The sequence below is a fragment of the Schistocerca serialis genome, chromosome 6 (assembly GCF_023864345.2).
Source record: "Schistocerca serialis cubense isolate TAMUIC-IGC-003099 chromosome 6, iqSchSeri2.2, whole genome shotgun sequence".
Taxonomy (NCBI): Eukaryota; Metazoa; Arthropoda; class Insecta; order Orthoptera; family Acrididae; genus Schistocerca; species Schistocerca serialis.
Genome location: NC_064643.1, coordinates 153085766 through 153100855, shown reverse-complemented (window position 1 = coordinate 153100855; position 15090 = coordinate 153085766). Strand labels below are relative to the sequence as shown.

The window sequence follows — 15090 nt, the reverse complement described above, 5'->3', positions numbered from 1 at the left end:
CGCTCCAGAAGTAGCAATAAGGGTGCAATTTTTAAATGAGCGTTGAAGAGCAGGTATAGTGAGGAGGAACTTCGGGCTTGTGGAGTACGCTTCAAACCACGTGAACTTACTGAATTAATCAAATATGTTGATTAATGGTTCCAACTTAATTGGTGACACTAACTGTGGCACGCAATAAACGATCAACTCTACATAACTCGATCCAACACGGTGCGGTTGGTAGAGGAATCAGACAGCGGGACAACCTAGTCGTTGACGATGGAAGTGCCACAGCAGCAGTAGGAAAACAAGCCTCTGCTCCGTGCCCGGAGAGAAGGGTCACATCGACCCCTGCCGAAGGTACCCTGCGAAAACACGACAGAAGTGAACTGTAATCTGCTAAATAAAACTACAGACGAGAAAGATTAAAATTTAGGAAGTTTTAACTAGTTGCAGAAGCAACTGCACATACAAATTACAAGCATAATACTCCTTAAAACTATTTTTAAATTACAAGACGAATTTGCAGCCCCTGGTAGTGCAATGAGTAGGGCGCACTCATCTACAAAGGGTGCCTTCCCTCCAACACTAATTATGTTGTAAATTTCATTTCATCAAGTCGATTTATTACACAGAATGCTCGTACACTTGTGTGTAATATGGCCTGTAACTAAAAATTACCGCCAGTTACACCGACCGTTGTAAATTTCGTGTGACTAGGGCCTCCCGTCTGGTAGACCGTTCACCGGGTGCAAGTCTTTCGATTTGACGGCACTTTGGTGACTTCGGCGTCGATGGGGATGAGATGATGATAATTATTAGGACAACACAACACCCTGAGAGGAGAAAATCTCCGACCCAGTCAGGAATCGAACCCGGGCCCTTAGGACTGACATTCTGCCGCGCTGACCACTTAGCTACTAGGGGCGGACCACCGACCGATTATCATACACACTCGGAGGCGCGTTAATATCGCAGGTCTAATTCCACATTAACACAGACACGGCCTCACAGTAACCCCAAAAATAAATAAAATAAACAGTTAACTCCACTCAGGTGTGAAGGAGCCGTGACTTCTAGGATTCCAAGCTGGGGTGTTATTGCCTCTAACTCGTACAGGCGGTCTTCGAGTTGCTGTAAAATTTAAGCCTGCAGAGTGGGCTAAGAATGTGCCAACCAGGTTGCACGCGACATCCATTGTTCTTCTCGCAACTCGCCGCTGTCAATCCTTAAGCGAGACGGCAAGGTTTGTCTCCCACTAATTTAATCAGTCGCGGCTTCTCGATGCCCGTACCAGAAAGCAGGAGTCCCCAAAAGCAACCGCTTGCAGCCACATGCCCTCTAGCTGTCAGTACCAGGGCCCGCCAAACCAACAACACACGACTCTACCACGACTCTAGTTCGCGACATATGATCAGTCAGATATCGGCAAAATTAATTAGTGGCTCCAGCGGATTGCCAAGCCGTCAAAATTGAGGTCGTCACTGCACACGTACTGGCACAGTCTCACCGCGAACAGGTTACCAGCGTCCATTCATCTCAGACATCCACGCCACTGAAAGCCGAGACCGGCATGGTGGAGAGCTAGACGCTAGGGGGACATTAAAAGCCATTGTGTGGTATTCAGTGATGAGTCTCATCCAGGTCGATACCAGGCTGTCCACAGACGACAAGGCGATTCCCGAGAACCATATCCGTCCTCCTGTTGGAATCGTGCTGTGATTTCTGTTGGGTACGACAAAGGACATTGTTGATAGTTCTTGGTGCGACCAGAATGCCTGCAAGCACCTTTTAATCACGTATGTCAGACTTTCAGTACTAGCGATATCGGGACTGTGTAGAGCCGAACGAAAAATCACTTGAGACATTTGAGACGGCACTTGAGTGGATAGAAAGCCTAGTTTTACATCCGGAGTAGATCGAACTGATGCTACATCACACACAAAATACTAGGTCACTTTATAGAGTTTGAACACCATAAAATATTTAACTTGGAAACAATCATTCTCCACAGGAATATCAATATATTGTTTCCTGTTGCTAAACACTAAAAATGCATATTATTAATGCCTATGCAATGTAATTATATGTTCTTTAATTCAGCTGTACCGTTTCCGAAATTACTTCCTATATTATCCAGTTTGTAATACAGTTGAACTATTCCATCTAGCCTGTTCTTGGGGAACAGAACATTACATACGCTACGGCCAGAAACATCATTGTCACTACTAAAATGAATTTTCTACGCAAATTCTGGTGTCCCTTCCTGTGTACTGGAGATAAGCGTAACTTCACCACACACAACACACACGTTCTCTTTAAAATGTATTAGACAGTAAAATGTTGAAATAACGTGCCTCTTTCCTAAACTGCCAAATAAATAAAACGCGAATGAGTGCAAATGTGTTGCCTATATTATGTTAAATGAACAACTAAAATGATCGCCGTGCTGTACAAACAAGTTCAAATTTTGATGCTGGCTGGTATAATGACTCGTGTTAGCAGACGCCAGCGACAAATAATTCTGCATGACATTCAATATCTGGCACTTGAAAACCACTCGATTAACAATAACTGCGTTCTGTTCACCTATAGCTATCTCTATGAAACAATAAATAACACTATAGTGTATTCCAGTTTGAATCGTTTGATCGACCCCAAAGTAAAATGTTCACATTACGTAACTTTCTATTGGTGACCAGTTATAATGATTTGTTTAATTTCCAAATGAGTTCTTTCTCGAAAGTGAGAACATTTTAATTCTCTCTCTAGCTTTAATCAACATTCTATTTTAGTGAATATTTAGCTCACTCTCACAAACAAGTAATTACGTACGAAGTTCTCAATAGCTTTTCTCATCGCCGCTGAGCTTCGTCAAAGAAGAGTAGAAATGCAGACAGGACATACAGCGGGATGACGTAACCGCGATGAGGCTGCAATAAAAATGCGACCGCCTCTGTAGCAAGACAATGTGGACGGTCTTGGTAATGGCGTATCGCCGAAGTTGCATTTCAAAAATGTCTATTTAATTCAATGAGATAAAGTACTGCGCTAGGACTCCACCGTTCGACACTTTGCGACAGGCTGAAATTCTCAGCAACAACGGGCGGTTCCTAGGTTAACAGTTTATGATCCTTCAGTACAAAATACGTTTAACAGAGTCAACAGTACACGGTCGTTCCCAGTTTATTATATCGGAGGGTGCACATGTTCTTTCCAAATTTATTTTATCAGAGCGTGCACATTTATTTTAGTTGTAAAATGTGCGTATGACCCATAAATTCGGTACTTTCTGTCCGTTTAATCTTCACATTGTTGTACTTAAGAAATAGACTGTAAAATCTTTGTTCCTCCTTGATACAGCTCTACAACAGACACACACACACACACACACACACACACACACACACACACACAGACAAAGAGAGAGAGAGAGAGAGAGAGAGAGAGTTCAAATCCAGAAGTGCAATTTCTTAACAATCTCTGGGTTTAACATTGCTCTAACCTATATTTACGTAATAATGTTGACTGCAAAGCTACATTCCGCGGCCACCTACATCTATACAAGTATCGAAAAGAATGCCTCTGAGTAACCAATTGAGAAACTAACTACAGTCGAACTTCAAATCCTCTACCATAAGAACTCAGATCAAGCAGATATGCCTACAAAGTGCGTCATCATTACACCCCAAATACATGTGAAGACAGCCCAAATACATTTGAAGATACAGTATAGTTCTACAGTCTGTTACAAAACATACATTAATTATTATAGCAATAATTTACGGAAGAAAATAGGAAATGAATGGTGGTTGCACGTAGGGATCGATGTGTACACTGTAATAAGAAATCCCCTTTTCAGGTCTTTCAGTAGAATAAAGCAAATACAACGGTATTTCTTTGTGTAGTGCACTCCAAACAATTGTTACTAATCAAGACATGACTCCACAGGGAGAATATATTTCACGTTACTTACTCCCGACTGCAGAAGTTTGCATAGTATCAGTAATATTATTCAACTATTGATAATCTCAGTGTTATTAAGTCCAGTCATGAAGAAGACAAAACCAGCAATCTGATTTACAAATTTGTGCCACGTAGAGAGTCAGCTGTGCTGCAGACATCAGTCTCAACACCTACTGCTGCTGCTGTGTCCCTCCAACAGTCAACTGCGTTTTAAGAATCGATCATTACTCCTTGTCCTACATGTCTTAGTATACTGGAAACAATACTCTAAGGATGCTAAGTTTCCATAATTGTCAATACCATGTTCTCTGTTATTATCATTTGTACTAAGCTCATGTACGTATTTGATTATCCGGGCTGTCTTTTGACTATATGATGGCAGAACAGAAGTTTTACTCATGATGAAAATAGCTCTTTTCACATTTACGTTCCAGTTGGAAACATTGTGCCGCGTTAAGTTTCAATCACAGTTACATACAGCATTCAGAGACAAATCTAGCGACATATTGCTCCGAAGATTCAATGAGAAAGCATTACTGGGAGATTAGGATTAATTCATGGCACTGCGATACTATTAAAACTAGTCTAATTGAGGACCGCCAAACCCTCATTGAACCTGAGCCTAGGTCAAACTTGTTAGACTACTCTTCGTCTAATAATCAGCCCTTGTAGCTATAAGACTGCGTTCAGAAAGATTCCGAGATCTGGGCACTGTATTGAAAACTGTTAAAAGTCAATAGACCACCTCAGAATTACACCACCGGAAAAAAAGCAACACACTCATTGACTGTATTCAGTGACATCACAGTGGTTCTAGTGCTAGTGATTCACTTTTCACTGCAATCGGTGATCAGTTGGCGCTCAGCAGGCCTTTCTGTCCATTCTCTGTTTTGACACCGCAGGTAGTAACTGTGCTGAGTTTAGAGGTGGAAAGTGTTTGCAATATCCACTCTACGGTAAAACCATACCCCACTGACATGTGCATACTGCCGCACAACAGCACCAGCCATTTCAACAGGGTCACCTGGTGGCCTGCTGAAAGGTGGATGGAGATGTGGATGGATTGCTGCAAATGTTCGACACAATGTATTGGTTTTGTGTTCCCATTTTCAACCGTGGTCTGTGAGACATTCCCACACTTGTAGACTAAAATCTGGGCAACCGTATTATAGAAACATACGTCATAATGGACGCAATGATCGAGCAGCGGTGGCTGACCGAACATCGTCCAGCGACGAAATTTGGGCACATGCTGCACTTTCTGCGTCATCACAGCCCACTAGCATCCCTCTGCTGGCAGCAGGACTGACATCACATGTGCTTCTGGCCACGTTACCATTGACATCATAACGACTTCATAAACTTTTATAATCGTTCGCTCGCTGTATTTTTTAAAGTTTTCAGTGTGTTGAAGTCGTTTAGTAAATTTCGTGCTGACGTTTATTATTCTTTCTAGCGAAATATTTCAGTAAAATTTTGATCGAGTGTTTTAACATCGCTAAGTGTTACAGTGGTCGTTTTAATTATTTGGTTTTAGCTTGCGAAGTTTTGCTGGTATTGGTATTGGCTGTGTTGTAGTAGTATTAATACAAGAAGCTGCTTTCTTAGTAGGCAGAGAATTTCGAGACCATTATTGTTAGTTCTTAAATAATTCCACTGGTGTAACTGTACGTTGGTAACGTAGACCTACAGTTTTTTTTCAGTAACTGAAAATTTTACCATGAGTGAAAAGTGTGGGCTCTGTCTTAGATTTGTGATAGTGGATTACGGTGTGGGATTTGTTCAAAGTATTTGCATTGGGGGGAATGCAGTGGGGAATGCAATGGTCATTTTAGAGAGATCCTCTCCTGGGAATGTAGAATCTGTAGTAGAAACAAGTTAATAGAGGAGCAGGAGCGTCAGATCTGTGCCCTTCAGGTGAAGTTACAATGCGCAAAGGAGGAACTAGATAGGTTGAGGAGGGTGACGGGTGGGGGGGAATGCGAACTGGCAGTTGGCAAGACGGTAGCTAGGAAGAGGAGGTTTTTAGACAGTTTTACTTTGCGTACATGCAATAGATACGACCAACTATCAGAGTTGAGTGGAGTGGAGCCTCGTGTAGCTGTAGATGTAGGGAACTTGCAGCAGTCCTCAGCAATTAGGAGGCGTAGGTTAGTTACAAAGTCTAGCAGAAAGAAGGTTCTGTTGCTAGGTAGTTCCCACAGTAGAGGTGTGGGCCAGCAGTTGCAAGAAGTGTTGGGGAGTGAGTACAAGGTCACCAGCATTGTGATGCATAGTGCGGGGTTGGCTCAGGTGACTGAAAGCATAGGGGAGTTATGTAAGAATTTTACGAAGGAGGATCAGGTAGAGATAGTGGGCGGAGCAGAGAACAGTCTCGATAGGGACGGGGAATATGATGTCAGTGGTGACTTGGTTACGATAGCTACTCAAACTGGTGGCACTAATGTGCATTTCGTGCAACTGTTTCAGCGTCATGATCGGCCTCACCTTAATGCGGCTGTTAGGTGCGTTAATGTGGGGCTGTGGAGGGCACTGATGGCGGAGGGCACAGATCACATCTCAGTGGTGCCAGTTGGGTCTATCAGCAGATGGGGTTTCGCTAGGCATGGCCTGCACCTCAATAGGTATGGGAAGGGGAGGCTGGCTAAGCTTATAGGTGACAGTGTAGTGGGTGGTGGTGGTGGTGGTGGTAGTGGTGTTACCATGGAAAAATTCTTGTAGTAGTTGGTGTTAGAGCTGCACCTTTTTTAGATTGAAGTCAGCCGATAGGTATACCTGCTTAAAGGAAGTCCCTCCAACTAAGGGCTCACCTTCAGAGGATGTAATGTTTCCAAGTAGAGAAGGAATTAGCATATTTCATAGAAATATAAGAGGTATTAGATATAAAGTTAATGAACTGCTAGTTGATGTTAACTCCGAAATTATTGGTATATCGGAACACCACTTAAATAGTTTGATAATTCAGAGGCTTCCTTTAGTAGGCTACAGATTAGCTGGCTGTTTCTCAAGGAATCCCTTATGGGGTGGGGAGTGCCTCTGTAGATAAAAAACAGCATTTCATTTGAGTCCATAGACGTATCACGACACTGCACTGAACAGATATTTGAAAGTTGTGCAGCATTAGTTGAATTTAGTGAAACTGAACTTCTAATTGTTGTTGTTTATAGGTCCCCTAACTCCGACTTCAGAGCATTTTTGCTTAAGCTAGAGAGGGTCCTTGATTCACTTTGTAGGGAGTACCAGAAAGTAGTAATATGTGGTGACTTCAATATTAATTTTGTATATGATTGTGCAAGAAAAAGGATGTTGGTAGATCTCCTAAATTCATATTATCTGATGCAAACTGTGTTTCTTCCAGCTAGGGTGCAGGGGAACAGTTGCACAGTCATAGACAATATATTTATTCATTCTTCATTACTAGATGGGCATTCTGTTAGTAAAAGGGTGAATGGCCTTTCAGACCATGATGTCCAAATTTTAGCACTAAAAGGCTCTTGTACTCAAACCAATGTCATATTTAATTACAAACTATGTAGGAAAGTTAATCCAACAGCAATAGAGAGTTTTTTAAAACTCGTCAAGGAACAAGAGTGGGAAGATGTTTATAGTGCCGATAATATAGATGATAAATACAATGCCTTCCATAACACATTTCTCATGCTCTTTGAGAGTTGCTTTCCATTAGAACATTCTAAACGGAGTACTAGCAGTACTGGACAGCCCGGTTGGCTGACTAGTGGGATAAGGATATCTTGTAGAACAAAGTGGGAATTATATCAAAATGTTAGAAGTAGTCACAAACAAACTACAGTAGCCCGTTACAAACAGTATTGTAAGGTGCTTAAAAATGTTATTAGCAAGGCAAAGAGTATGTGGTATGCAAATAGAATAGCTAATTCACAGGATAAAGTTAAAGCCATATGGTCAGTTGTGAAGGAAGTGTCTGGTCAGCAGCACAAGGTCGATGATATAAAGTCAGTTTGCAGTAATAATATTTCTGTTACTGATAAATCAGATATATGTACAGTATTTAACAATCATTTTCTGAGCATTTCTGGTGAATTAAATAAAAATTTAGTTTTTGCAGGAAATCATATAAATTACTTAGTAAATGCCTTTCCGAGATTGATGTCTGAAATACTCCTCTGTGATACAGACAAGAGGGAGATTGGGTCAATAATAAAATCACTGAAGACTAAGGACTCTCATGGTTATGATGGAGTGTCTAGCAGAATATTAAGGTACTGTGCTGCACATGTTAGCCCTGTATTTAGCTATATTTGTGATTTTTCTTTTAGGAATGGTCAGTTTCCTGAGCGATTAAAGTACTCAGTAGTAAAGCCGTTTTATAAGAAGGAAGAAAGGGATTATATAGATAATTGTAGACCTATTTCTATGCCATCAGTATTTGCAAAAGTTATCGAAAAGGTTGTGTATGTAAGGTTAATTGATCACTTTATATCACACGATTTGCTATCAAATGTACAATTCGGCTTTAGAAGTCGTTTAACAACTGACAATGCTATATTCTCTTTTCTTTGTGAGGTCCTGGATGGGCTAAATAAAAAGTTTCGAAAGCTTGGCGTATTCTTTGATTTAACTAAGGCATTTGATTGTGTTGATCTCACAATATTGCTCCAGATGTTGGACCATTACAGCATAAGGGGAGTAGCTCACAACTGGTTCACCTCTTAATTTAGCAACAGGCAGCAAAAGTCAATATTCACAATGTTGATAACGGCTGTGATGTGGGATCTGAGTGGGGTACTGTCAAGTGGGGGGTAGCCCCAGGGATCAGTGTTGGGGCCGCTCCTGTTCCTTATTTATATAAATGATATGCCCTCCAGCATTATGGGTAACTTTAAAATATTTCTGTTTGCTGATGACACTAGCTTGGTGGTAAAGGATGTTGTGTGCAACATTGACTGGGTTTCAAATAGAGCAGTACATGACCTCAGTTCATGGTTTGTAGAAAATAAACTAATGTTAAATCACAGTAATACTCAGATTCTACAGTTTCTAACACACAATTCAACAAAAACTGATGTTTTAATCTCACAGAACGGGCATATGATTAGTGAAACTGAACAGCTCAAATTTCTCAGTGTTCACATAGATAGTAAGCTGTCGTGGAAAGCCCACGTTTACGATCTTGTTCAAAGACTTAATACTGCCATTTTTACATTTCGAACGGTATCGAAAGTGAGTGATACTTCGACACATAAATTAGTCTACTTTGCTTATTTTCATTTACTTATGTCGTATGGTATCACATTTTGTGGTAACTCTTCCCATTCTACAAGGATGTTTTTGGCTCAGAAACGGGCGGTTCAGGCAATAAGTGGTGTGAGTTCACGAACCTCTTGCCGAGGTCTGTTCACGAGTTTGGGTATTTTGACATTGGCCTGTCAATATGTATATTCCTTATTGTCGTTTCCTGTTACCAATATTAGTTTATTCCCAAGAATAAGCAGCTTCCACTCAGTTAATACTCGGCAGAAATCAAACCTCCATTTGGATCGGACTTCCTTTACTCTAGTGCAAAAAGGTGTGCAGCATACTGCTGCCTACATTTTCAATAAGTTGCCACTCGAATTCAGAAATCTTGGCAGTAATCCACGCGCTTTGAAATCGAAACTGAAGAGTTTCCTCGTGGGCCACTCCTTCTATTCTGTCGAGGAGTTCCTTGAAAAATTAAGCTGATTCTTTTGTATTGCTGATAGCGTTTATTTAAACTTATGGACAGACTTTTTCTCAGGTTTATGAACATTTATTTATATGTGTTATTACTTTTATGTTGTAAGTACATGTACTGACACATTCTATGACCTTGGAGATTTGCTCCTCAATTTGGTCCTACGGAACTTGACGTGTAAATAAAAAAAATAAATAAAGTAAAAAAACAGTCAAGCATGGCTATTCTAGTGTCGTGAATGTGTTGATTGGCGTGTAGATTGGTGCAGTCTCGTCATCAGTGACAAGAGTGGGTTTTTTCTGTATGCAAGTGATTGATGTACACATGTATGTCGTAGACTTTGACATGCCTACTAGAGACTACATTCGCTAATGACACACAGGTCCCATCCTAGGCATCAGTTGCATCTCGCGATCATATATAATGTTTCTGCAGGATAAAGCAACACTGTCTGATACATTGCACAGATTGTTATCCCCATACTAGTACCATGTCTTTGACAGGGATTCGATGTATTTTTAGAGCAGGACAATGCGCGTCAACATATGGCTAGTGCAATCCAACATGCTCGTCTTGGTGTATAACAGCGGCACTGAACAGCATATATCATCAGATCTCCCGCCAATTGGACACACATGGGAGATGATGACGTGGCATTGACTAACTGCGACGGAAGGTGCAAGATGGAGGGAGCTATTCGGCACATCTATGATTGTCCGCATGCCAGAACATATGCCTACATTGGCTCCACAGGGGGTACATTGTGTACTAATGCGACTATTTTTTACTGAGACATGTGTGTTTCATTTTGTATAATGACGTGTACGCTTACAATGTTGAACTATATGTCACCTCGCTTATGAATAAAGTGGGATTATCCTTGAGGATTTTGCATTCTTAATAGTGCTGTACTTTGGATGACCTATTGAGGAACATCTCCATAAAGATATTAAGTGGTGACAGTTTAAACTCAGTATGAAGAAATACACACCAAAACAGCATTTCGTTAGCTATAATTTGACCTTGCCAACTTTTTATAAACATCACATATAGCGAGCTAATCTTGCCGCACTGTGCTCTGAGGCTTTTTCGCACATATCATTTCTGAATTGTCTGCAACGTGGAATACCGTAAAATGACTAAAAAGAAGTCTATGAAACGGCACAAGAAAGAATTTTCGAGTTTTTTCAGCAGTATCGATTATGTACGCTTACTCACCTCATATCAACTTCTCAAATGAACTCTTTTTCCTGTGTAAGCTGTTCTTTTATTTTTAAATAAAAACTGGATTCATTTATTTAGAAATAAGAAAATTTACCCCATTTGGGTTATCAAGGTACATAACGATTAAAAGCTTCCTGTTCACAGAACCTTATATTCCTAATATAATTAGCTACTTGCGATGTCGTCACTAACGGTTTCTTCCTCGTTCTGAAGAATGGAATATAACATGCTGCGAGCGTAATATTTTTCATTGTAATGTAGCACTATGTTGCCGAAGGTGATGAAATTAGATTATACTTAAATAAAGAAGGAATGTCTATATTTCGAAATAAATGAACAGAGCATGTGGGAAACTGGCTGCCGTTAATGAGTTTCGACTCTTTGTAGGATTTACATTTTGGAAAAGTAAATATCTTGGCTATGAATTATAAATACCTCCCTACTTCACAGCTGCGTAACGCTTTGAACTATCGCCTCCACTCCAGTGGGTAAATGACTTACCGCCTACCCACGCGAGGGCGTCCAGGGGATTCCACAATAGGCATCCGCCTCAAAACTCCTGGAAACTCTTCGTCCAGTGAGGATGAGGAACAGGATGCAGACACGACCACTGGCTGTTTCCTGCCCACACTCATAGCACTGCTCTGGAAAATGCCGCTCTGGCCAGGACTTTACAGAACTTCTGGATTACAGGAAAGGCCTACCTGTCATCTAAGGGTGGGACTAACGAGGAAAACACAACAAGTACCATAATCCAATTTCTCTTAAATTTAGCTCTGAAAGAGGAATCATAATAAGCGAACACGTGTCTCGTCTAAGTTTCTCAGGTACTTTATGTGCCTTTTAGCGACTATGCAGTTCAAACTAGTGGCTAGCGTGCCGCCTCCATACTTTTGCGCCTGGTGTTCGATACCCGATAGTTATTTTTATTTTTGTTTTTAATTTCTCTAACCATGGCCTTAGAATATTACTACACGAATGATTTCACAGTGTATGCTGAAGTACCTTTACCTTGTTCTTCTATTAATTGTATGTCTGGTGAATGAACTTAAAAAAAACAACAAATGATTGGGAAAATTATTTTTAACTGTTTTAGGTGAATTCCCGTTATGTATTTTGACTCATAATCAATCCCAAGCAGTAATTTTTGAACAAGTGATCCGTTATGTGTACTTCTCTGCGACATTGTTCCCAACGCATGAAATTTTCAGCAGTTTTTACGACATTTCTACCCTGAGTGAGATTCTTACGACGAAATGTCGCTGTAGCAAACCTGCCTGCCTGTGTTTCGAATGTTTCTACGATCGGTATCATCCGAAGGAATGCACCAAATCTTCCTGAAGAATAAACTTGCGAATAAAATATAAGAATTAGGAATTTATATAAGAATGAAATATAACGATAACGGTGTGATAATTTAAAAAGATTACAAGCCCTGAAAATACCATATATAAATTACGTAATGAATGTATGGCACTTACTGTGAAACCCAGCTGTAATTTTACAATACATCCGTCTATCCTCTAACTTGATAAGTAACATTCATGTAGTAGCCTTCTGCGGACATCGGTAGATACATGAAAAAATGAAATAAATCAAAATAATATTTAGGTTTCAAACACAGGGCACAAAAGTGAGAGGTCGCGAAACTGCCCACTACGCCACTATTTGGGCTGAGCTTCTCGTTCCCTAAAATGCTTCTAGAATATGTCGGAAACTACGACGGTCGTTTTCTCAGACACAGTGGAATGTCTATGGATAGGCTGAGACGTGAATTTACTTATTTCCACTCCTTTCCCATTGAGCGAAATTTCTGGAAAATCAGGTTATGGCACTTGTCGTGTTCTCCTCGTAGGCCTGCATGTACCGGATTGCACAGGAGAGGTGAAATGCCCCTGACAGCAGAGGGAGCAGACAGCTCCACAGGTACAGCCAAGAACAATATTTTACAAGCTGGAAAGAGAATCCAGCAGACCAAGCTACTTGCAACATAATAGAGTGCAGACTTTCTTGCCGAATTTTATTGGTTGGCTTCATGATGTCACAACGTTTCAACAAGATTTTTTTTCCTTCATTCTAATTTTATTTCCCTATCCCATATGGACAGGGGAGGGCTGGCAGTTGCACAATCCACCCGCTCCACAGCCAATGGGCTTTACAAAAATACATAAAATGGGGGGATAAAAGGGGGATATAAAAACACAGTAAGTAGGGATTATGGGAGTTAAAATATACACTGATGCGGACGTGCCCTGGGGGACAGCGAAAAGTCGACATGGAGTTAAAAGAGCACATCTGTCAAATCAAAGTGCACTGAAATGAGCACTGGAGGCAAACACAAGTTAAAAGGTGGCCATAGGATAAAAATGACACATAACAAGACACTTAAATAAAACACTGGAAACGACGGAGCTCTCACGAAAAATAAAAAACCGCTGATAGGTCCTGCTGAGGTACTGGAGGCTGGAGAAGAGGGAAAAAGAGGGGAGGAATGTTTGGTGGTGATGCTGAGGGTGGAGGAAGAGGAAAAGAAGGGGGCAGGAGGTGCACCAAGGGGCAGGAGACTGACAGGGAGGGATATGAAGAGGGAAGACAAAGCAGGAGGGAGTGCAGGGACAGTGAAGGGGAGCACGAGAGAGGGATGGGGTGTAGGAGGGAGAAAGCTGCTCAGGAGAAGGGAGGGGCAGGAGAGGGAGCCCTGAGGAGGAGGCAGGAAGAAGGTGGGAGTTGGCAGGAGGGATAGACGTCAGGGCGAACTTCATCATATGGGAGGGCTAGGTGCCGAAAGTTGGGTTGGGAAAGGAGGTGAAGGGCATGGAGATAGGGTGGTAGACAACGGTAAACGCCGGCCGGTGTGGCCGTGCGGTTCTAGGTGCTTCAGTCTGGAACCGCGTGACCGCTACGATCGCCGGTTCGAATCCTGCCTCGGGCATGGATGTGTGTGATGTCCTTAGGTTAGGTAGGTTTAAGTAGTTCTAAGTTCTAGGGGACTGATGACCACAGATGTTAAGTCCCATAGTGCTCAGAGCCATTTGAGCCAACGGTAAAGGCGCGGCCATGGGGCCGAGAGGGAGGGGGCAACAGGGTGTGGTGGTGGGGGGTGGGGGGGGGGTATCGAGTTGGCAGGCAATATACAGGGTGCGGACGTGTTCAAGGAAGAGGAGTAGGTGGGCGAAGGGGATGAGGTCGTACAGGGTTTGTGTAGGGGACGGAAGGCGGATACAGGAAGCCAGTCGAAGTACAAAGCGTTCTAAGATTCTACAAGTTTCCTCCTCGCCATCTTGAGGGGAAAATAACGCCAGAAGATGGCGAGTACGAATCTCATCGAAATGTTGCGACAACAATACGCCATGATCGACTGACAACAAGTCGACCTCATCCATATCTGTGGCACCACTAGCAGGTCTACAGTTTTGCGAGACCCACCAGTGGTCGCCACAGCAGATTGCTGAGATGTGTGCCGCCCTTGTGCGCAGGCCGGCGTGCTACTGCGGCGGCGCGCTGCAGGAGGCGCTGCTGGCGTACCGGCGCGCGCACGGCTACTGTGCGCTGCTGGTGTGCGCGCTCGGCACGGCGGCCAACGCGCTCAACGTGGCGGTGCTGACGCGGCGCGAGCTGGCCGCCGCGCCCATCAACCGCCTGCTGACGGCGCTCGCCGTCGCCGACATGCTGCTGATGCTCGAGTACGTGCCCGTCGCCGCATACCTGTACGTTGTGCTGCCCGAGCAGCGGGAGTTCCCCTACGGCTGGGCCGCGCTTCTGCTCGCGCACGCTCACCTCTCCTTGCTGCTGCACTCGGTCAGCGTCTGCCTCACGCTTGCGCTGGCTGTCTGGAGATACATCTCACTTAGGTGAGTACCGGTCGTTCACTGCTGACATGTAGAAAGGAGCAGAACAAAACTGCCCCAGAAAATATTTCACTCACCTTAAGATAGGCAATCCAAATGTGTGTGTGTGTGTGTGTGTGTGTGTGTGTGTGTGAAGTCCTAAGGTACCTAATTGCTGAAGTCATCGGTCCCTAGACTTACACTCTATTTAAACTAATTTAACCTAACTTATGCCAACATACAGTCACCCATTCCCAAGGGAGGACTCGAAACTCCAGTGGGAGGGGCCACACAATCAGTGGCATGGCACCTCAAACCACGCGGTCACTCCACACAGCAGGCAACCCAACTTGCTACATCCGATAACGGGGCATATGATTTACTGAGATGTTATAATTA

General features: G+C 42.7%; 1 protein-coding gene across 1 annotated transcript in view; it reads left to right on the top strand.

The window, feature by feature from the left end:
- LOC126484707 (G-protein coupled receptor dmsr-1-like) overlaps positions 1-15090 on the top strand; it is a 350732-nt gene that overhangs the window by 311688 nt on the left and 23954 nt on the right. The window contains exon 3 of the mRNA XM_050108303.1: positions 14341-14715. Coding sequence (XP_049964260.1) covers positions 14341-14715 — 375 coding nt within the window. The remainder of the gene's footprint in view (positions 1-14340; positions 14716-15090) is intronic.